This window comes from Cyclopterus lumpus, chromosome 3, assembly GCF_009769545.1.
Source record: "Cyclopterus lumpus isolate fCycLum1 chromosome 3, fCycLum1.pri, whole genome shotgun sequence".
NCBI lineage: Eukaryota > Metazoa > Chordata > Actinopteri > Perciformes > Cyclopteridae > Cyclopterus > Cyclopterus lumpus.
Genome location: NC_046968.1, coordinates 29,644,797 through 29,651,896, shown reverse-complemented (window position 1 = coordinate 29,651,896; position 7,100 = coordinate 29,644,797). Strand labels below are relative to the sequence as shown.

Here is a 7,100-nt window from a genome sequence, read left to right as displayed (position 1 = left end):
ATGAACATCTTTACCAAAGTCCCAGGATTCGCCCAACAAACCAGGTATGTTGAGAGGGTCGGGGTCGGGGTCGGGGTCGGGGTCGGGGTCAGACCCCCCGGTGGAGCTTCACCTGCTCCCCGTGACTCCCATAAACTCTACGCTGTACGCTTCAGGTGCACGTTGACGCTCGTGTTTCTTGTTCTTGGAAGACTTTAAAACACGAGCGATGGAGGTCTTCAGTTCCACCTCCTCTTGTGTCCGTGGTGGGTCCGGCCTTGTTGTCGTGGTGCGTTCGGGGTCCAACGGTTCATTCCATGTGTTTGTGTGTCCGCAGCAAGCTGGGGTCTGTGCTCCAACGCGCCTTCTACGGGTCCAGTGGGAAGGTGAGTCCCACCAGCAGGAGCCGGTTTCTCTTTAATGGAACACTCGTTTGTAAAAGTAGAATATCTGTTGGCTGTTTTACTTAAAGCTACGTAGCTTAGCATAAAGACTGGAGGCCTAGCTCTGTCCAGTTAACCTCCCAACACCTCTTAAAGGTACAGCGTACAGAGATGGAATATATATATATATAATAGTATAAGTATGATTTCATCTAGTGTCGCTCAGTAAAAAAATACTTTGGATTTTGTGACTATTACGAGACTGTTGTGTTTCAGTCGGTTGCAATCTGCAGCTTCACCACTAGATGGCGCCAGATTCTACACGCTTGACCTTTAAGTTCACCAGTTAAGTTGTAGCTCGATGGTTTAATCCATAAACAAACAGACGTATGCAGTAATTATAGTTATAGACACTGCTGCCTGTTTACAAATACATGTTTACACATATTTTAAAAAGAAACATTACACATCATGGCTCCACGACGACGTTCTCTGTATTTACTGGTATGAAGATGAAGATGTAAAGAGCCCTTACAGTGGGACTGGAGCTCCTTGACCTCCTTGACCTCCTTGACCTCCTGACCTCCTGACCTCAGGTGACCCTCTTCGAGCAGCGGAACTTCGCCGGCCGCCGGCTGGACCTGAGCTCGGACTGCACGCGGATCAGTGACAAGAACTTCCCCGAGAGATGCAACTCTGTGCAGGTGGAGAGCGGAGCGTAAGTCCACAGCACCCTGGGGGGGGGGGGGGGGGGGGGGGGGGAGAGAGAGAGAGAGAGAGAGAGAGAGAGAGAGAGAGAGAGAGAGAGAGAGAGAGAGAGAGAGAGAGACCTCAGTGGACAACCAGAGAAACTCTTCTCATTTCAAAGACTTCCAGATGTTAAATATCGTTCATTCACATAAAACCCAGAGGTTCAGAAATATGATCATCCGTCTGTGAGAAGGATTAAATGTAAAGTTCAATGACTTCTAAATAAATATAAACTTTATTTACTATAATACGCAGGTGAAACTAAATCTAAAAGGTAGAAAACATACATTTAATATATAAAATACACGCCGACACAAACTGAAATAACCCAAACAACAATATCACTAAAGAGAGTTCACATCTTTTTACTCTTTTTTAATGTCTAGGAAACGTATTTTAGACATTTATAGTTTAATAGATTTGTGTCCAAACTAAATGTAAATCTGTTTATTAAATCTGTTTAAACGCATGTTTCTCAAATCTGTTTATTAAACGCGTGTTTATTAATCTGTTTATTAAACTCGTGAACCTTTCCTCAGATGGGTCGGCTACGAGCACGAGAACTTCCGTGGCCGTCAGTACTTGTGGGACATGTCTGAGCGCGGCGAGTACACCTGCTACGACAAGTGGTGCGCTCAGGTGGACCACGTGTCCTCGGTGAGGGCCGTGAAGCAGGTGAGGTCACGGGGTCACGGGGTCACAGGAAACTCACAGCTGCTGCATCTGTAACAGCTGAGAGTTTGTGTAAAAAAAAATGACAGAAATAATTGTTGGAATTTGACTGATTTCTTCCCACAAATTGAAGGTTTTACATTTAAATTGCAACCAGTTAAACAAATGTGGTTACATTTAACATGTTTTAAAAAAAATAAGTCAATTTTCAAAGTGATTTATTTACTAAATAGAGATAAAACCTTTAGACTGTTTTATAAAAAGTTTACTGAATTAGGAACAAAGTGCAGACGTTCAATAATAATAATAACTTTTCCAGGACAACAACCCGGGCAAAGCTCAGCTGTTTGAGCGCTCCGGCTTCTCCGGGAAGAAGATGGAGGTCCAGGACGACATCCCCAACCTGATGAGCCGCTACAGCCTCAACCGGGTCGCCTCCATCCGGGTCCTGGGCGGAGCGTAAGTCAGGGAGGGGGAGGGGCCACGAGTCGGAGGCAGTCGATTGGACAATGAGATGTTCTTTGTGTGCAGGTGGGCCGTGTACCAGGAGCCCAACTACAGGGGCCCCCACTACATCCTGGAGAAGAGGGACTACAACAACTTCTCAGACTGGGGGAGCCAGAACAGCACCGTGGGCTCCATGCGCCGAGTCCGCTTCACCTAGACCCCCAGGGGGGTCCCTAGACCTCCGGCAACAACCTCAAGAGACCCATCAGCTAGACCCCTAGGGGTCCGCTTTACCTAGACCCCTAGGGGTCCGCTTCACCTAGACCCCTAGGGGTCCACTTCACCTAGAACTGGGAATTGGACCCCAACAAAACCTATTTTACTAATAAACTGTTTACAAGAAAACAAACACTTGTTCAGAGTTTGATTCCTTTTAATTTAGTCGGCAACATTTTTAAAGTTAAAACATTCATAAATATTAATAAGCAGAGATTTACTTTTAAAAAAAAAAAGGAGAGAGAGAAGTAAAAACACAGCTGGTAAAGTAAAAACTTTACAGGAACAGGAAGTTGGTCGCAAACAAAACTTCTGATTGGAAGTTGCGCAATTCCTCAACTCCAGCTGTAATGGCTGCTGCAGGTCAAAGGTCAAAGTGCATTCAAGGAAAACGTCACATTAAAGTAAAAAAAAAAAATCATGGCTCAGATTATTAAAACAATATTTCCTTCAGTGTCGTAACAGAGCGAGATGAATCTGAACTAAAGTGCTGGTGGGCGTCGGCCTCAGTCGTCGTCGTGGGCGTCGGCCTCAGTCGTCGTCGTGGGCGTCGGCCTCAGTCGTCGCCGAGCAGCGCGGCCGCCAGCGTCTTCACGGTGGCCGAGCGCAGCTGAGGGAGGAGTCCGACCTGCAGCAGCCGGCTGCTGGAGTACTTCTTCTTCACGGCCTGCGGAGGGGGCGGGGTTAGCGGCATGACTGCGGTTCACAAACACGGCCCGGCGGCGGCGCTCCTCACCTGGAACTTGCTCTTTCCCTCGTTCACCTGCACCACGTTTTTGGCGACGTGCTGCACGACCGGCTGCAGGTGGGCGGAGTCGTAGGTGGAGTAGTGCTGCTGGGTGGCGGACTGGGAGGAGCCAAGGTTAACAAGAGTCACGCAAAGAGCCGATTGGCTCCTAGATTATGACAAACGTTTTGAAGAAAATACTAATTTTCAGAACTAGATTGTTGACCTTTAATCTCATGTTGCGCAATAAAGGTTAAAAACAACAAATAAGGTTATTTATACAACGAAGTGCTTTCACAATGAACACATGAATAACAATGAGTCCCTCACCCACGGCAGACCCTCCAGCAGCAGCTGGGAGAGACTCAGCGCGGCGGCGGCGACCTCAGAGGGCCGGAAGTGGACCATGTCGTAGTCCAGGAGGGTCAACTCCATCAGGTACTTGGCCAGCGTGTGCCTCTCTACGTCAGACTGGGACCGCCGAGGAAGAGGAGGACGAAGGTTACAGGACATGTCAATGTACAGCAAACCATGAACGGGTTCCACGGGCTCTTTGAGGTCTTCGTACGACTCACCTCGGCCACCTTGGAGGCCCGCCGCAGGAAGTGCAGCGGCAGAGGCCGGCCCAGCTCGAAGTTCAGGGTCCTCAGGACCAGCTGCTCCATGTCCAGGACCTGCGCCTTGGTGAAGGCGTCGTCCGTGATGAAGGTGAAGTCTCGGACCTCCGGCGCGTACATCTCCTCGTACTTGCAGGCCACCAGCATGGCGGTCACGCCCACCAGCTGCAGCTTCCTGCTGGGCACCGGCTGGACCTGCAGGCGGGTTCGAGACGGGGGGGGGGGGGGGGGGTCACCGACATAAAGAAACGGGGGGCAAGAGGAGACCAGGGTCACGCTTCCTACCTGGAGGAACCGATCCAGGATGGCGACCGTGAGGTACAGGGTCTCCTGCAGCAGGTGGAACCTGGAGTGGACCTGGACCAGCCAGTCCACCAGGAGGGCCCGCATGCGCGCGGTGATTTCGTAACCCTTCATGTAGTCGGCTCGCACCGCCTGCTGCACCTGAGGAGACGAGCGCTGGTGAACCACGACCGACGCCTGGGCGGCGGTCTGGCCGGTGGGGGCGGGGCTTACCTCCAGCACGTGCAGGTAGCTGTAGATGTCCTTCACGTACTCGGAGCAGAGCTGGGGCTCGGCCGAGTCCTCCTCGTCCACGTCCTGCACGGCGAGCAGCGCCTCGGAGAACGCCTGGCACAGACCCTCCTCCTGGGACAGGTCAGCCGACTCATTTGAGACCGGGGGGAGGAGCTCTGCAGGTGGCTGGACCGGGACCTGGACCGCAGGTCTAGCCTTCTGCACACACGGGGGTCTGGCTGAGGCTTTGGGGGGTCTCGTCTTCTGAGGAGTCAAACGCAGCTTCAGGACCACATTTCAGAAAAGTTTGAAATATTTAAAAAGAAATACTTTGTAGGCTGAACCACCACAATGGTGAATGAACAGGTGTGTCTACCTGTTGCTCCATATGACCAGGTGTGTGTGTGTCTACCTGTTGCTCCATGTGACCAGGTGTGTGTGTCTACCTGTTGCTCCATGTGACCAGGTGTGTGTGTGTCTACCTGTTGCTCCATGTGACCAGGTGTGTGTCTACCTGTTGCTCCATGTGACCAGGTGTGTGTGTGTCTACCTGTTGCTCCATGTGACCAGGTGTGTGTGTCTACCTGTTGCTCCATGTGACCAGGTGTGTGTGTGTCTACCTGTTGCTCCATGTGACCAGGTGTGTGTGTGTCTACCTGTTGCTCCATGTGACCAGGTGTGTGTGTGTCTACCTGTTGCTCCATGTGACCAGGTGTGTGTGTGTCTACCTGTTGCTCCATGTGACCAGGTGTGTGTGTGTCTACCTGTTGCTCCATGTGACCAGGTGTGTGTGTGTCTACCTGTTGCTCCATATGACCAGGTGTGTGTGTGTCTACCTGTTGCTCCATGTGACCAGGTGTGTGTGTGTCTACCTGTTGCTCCATATGACCACGTGTGTGTGTGTCTACCTGTTGCTCCATGTGACCAGGTGTGTGTGTGTCTACCTGTTGCTCCATATGACCAGGTGTGTGTGTGTCTACCTGTTGCTCCATGTGACCAGGTGTGTGTGTGTCTACCTGTTGCTCCATGTGACCAGGTGTGTGTGTGTCTACCTGTTGCTCCATATGACCACGTGTGTGTGTGTCTACCTGTTGCTCCATGTAAACAGGTGTGTGTGTGTGTCTACCTGTTGCTCCATATGACCAGGTGTGTGTGTGTCTACCTGTTGCTCCATGTGATCAGGTGTGTGTGTCTACCTGTTGCTCCATGTGACCAGGTGTGTGTGTGTCTACCTGTTGCTCCATATGACCACGTGTGTGTGTGTCTACCTGTTGCTCCATGTGACCAGGTGTGTGTGTGTCTACCTGTTGCTCCATGTGACCAGGTGTGTGTGTCTACCTGTTGCTCCATGTGACCAGGTGTGTGTGTGTCTACCTGTTGCTCCATATGACCACGTGTGTGTGTGTCTACCTGTTGCTCCATGTGACCAGGTGTGTGTGTGTCTACCTGTTGCTCCATATGACCACGTGTGTGTGTGTCTACCTGTTGCTCCATGTGACCAGGTGTGTGTGTGTCTACCTGTTGCTCCATGTGACCAGGTGTGTGTGTGTCTACCTGTTGCTCCATGTGACCAGGTGTGTGTGTGTCTACCTGTTGCTCCATATGACGAGGTGTGTGTGTGTCTACCTGTTCCATGATAACTCACCTTTGCGTGGTTGACTGCCCCCGAGGTGACGTTGGTAATCTCCCCCAGGGCAGCCCTCCTCGGCCCCGCTGTGGCTCTGCTCTTCCTCGGCAGGTTCTCCACTGGGAGCTGCTGCCGACACAGACAGTCACGAGCTAGCTACCGTACCGGAAGTGCGTCACGAAGGAAACAAGGAAACCAAGAGAATAAGTGAAGTGTCCTCACCACAGCACGCGCTTCCACAGACGACATGGTTCCTCTTCAGGTGCTTCAGGTGCTTCAGGTGCTTCAGGTGCTTCAGGTGCTTCAGGTGCTTCAGGTGCTTCAGGTGCTTTGTGTGTTTCCGGTAGCGAAGCTGCAGGTAAACAACACTCGCACGAGCGGCTTCAAATAGCGCTCCGTCCGATCTGATTGGACAAAGCGTTCGAGAGGACGCTCCTGATTGGCTGAGAGTCCGGGGATCAATGGTCCTACTTCCGGTCCGAGAATCGAATAATAACAAGTAATACTGTTATTACCACGGGAGGAGGAGGATTGTAACCATGACAACAACAATAATGATGACGATAATAAAAAAAGAATAATCGTTAAATTGTCATTCATTAATTTTATTTTCAGGACATTATTCAGGATATTATTCTTTTTTAAATTTATATATATATAAAAATATTTACTTTATATTTTCCATTAAAGAACACATTTATTTTTATTTTTAACATCTTTAAAAACATTCACATAGCCTCTTCTCGACACTCGATAAGCCCCACACTAAATCCAGGCTTTAGAATAATTAAGCCACACATTTGACCTCCACAAACATTTTATTAAAACCATTTAACTTCACACAGTGACACTGTTTTTAGAGGAAGTCTGTTTATAATTGTATTGTTGTATTAATAAAACATGTGATCCAGATCAGGTGAACGTTGCTTTGATGAAAACTAAATCCATTTTTAAGAACTATCCAACCTGCTTGTGTGAGTTTCCACTAATAACTTATCAACATAAAAAACACACAAGTCACTGAGTTATACATAAAAACATCAGAAACAATCTACCTGCTCCTATTAAATAAGTTTAAAATCTATTTTTGCAGTTTATTACATATT

General features: G+C 49.4%; 2 protein-coding genes across 6 annotated transcripts; one reads left to right on the top strand and one right to left on the bottom strand.

Annotated features, from left to right (window-relative positions):
* Positions 1-2,448, top strand: crybgx (crystallin beta gamma X). Its single transcript, XM_034529794.1, has 6 exons — positions 1-44; positions 317-365; positions 959-1,080; positions 1,652-1,787; positions 2,104-2,243; positions 2,316-2,448. Exons 1-6 carry the CDS (start codon positions 1-3, stop codon positions 2,446-2,448), a joined length of 624 nt encoding a protein of 207 aa, XP_034385685.1.
* Positions 2,449-2,648: 200 nt separating this feature from the next.
* LOC117728839 (G2/mitotic-specific cyclin-B2-like) lies at positions 2,649-6,406 on the bottom strand. 5 transcript variants are annotated; one of them, XM_034529752.1, is made up of 9 exons: positions 6,326-6,406; positions 6,217-6,280; positions 6,013-6,123; positions 4,368-4,631; positions 4,137-4,295; positions 3,810-4,046; positions 3,565-3,705; positions 3,244-3,354; positions 2,649-3,174 (listed from the first exon to the last, which is right to left on the bottom strand). In XM_034529752.1, exons 2-9 carry the CDS (start codon positions 6,241-6,243, stop codon positions 3,064-3,066), a joined length of 1,161 nt encoding a protein of 386 aa, XP_034385643.1. In that variant the 5' UTR covers positions 6,244-6,280; positions 6,326-6,406; the 3' UTR covers positions 2,649-3,063. The 5 variants fall into 5 exon arrangements, with proteins under 5 accessions (XP_034385643.1, XP_034385645.1, XP_034385641.1 ...); XM_034529754.1 differs by having other exon boundaries at positions 6,013-6,120; XM_034529750.1 differs by having other exon boundaries at positions 6,217-6,397.
* Between the last annotated feature and the right edge of the window lie 694 nt (positions 6,407-7,100).

Coding starts and splice junctions, on each gene's coding strand:
- crybgx (XM_034529794.1), top strand. CDS start 1: ATGAACATCTTTACCAAAGTCCCAGGATTCGCCCAACAAACCAG. Junction 45..316: donor GGATTCGCCCAACAAACCAG/GTATGTTGAGAG, acceptor GTGTGTCCGCAG/CAAGCTGGGGTCTGTGCTCC. Junction 1,788..2,103: donor CGGTGAGGGCCGTGAAGCAG/GTGAGGTCACGG, acceptor TAACTTTTCCAG/GACAACAACCCGGGCAAAGC.
- LOC117728839 (XM_034529752.1), bottom strand. CDS start 6,243: ATGTCGTCTGTGGAAGCGCGTGCTGTG. Junction 4,632..6,012: donor GGGCAGTCAACCACGCAAAG/GTGAGTTATCAT, acceptor TTGACTCCTCAG/AAGACGAGACCCCCCAAAGC. Junction 4,047..4,136: donor TCCTGGATCGGTTCCTCCAG/GTAGGAAGCGTG, acceptor ACCCGCCTGCAG/GTCCAGCCGGTGCCCAGCAG.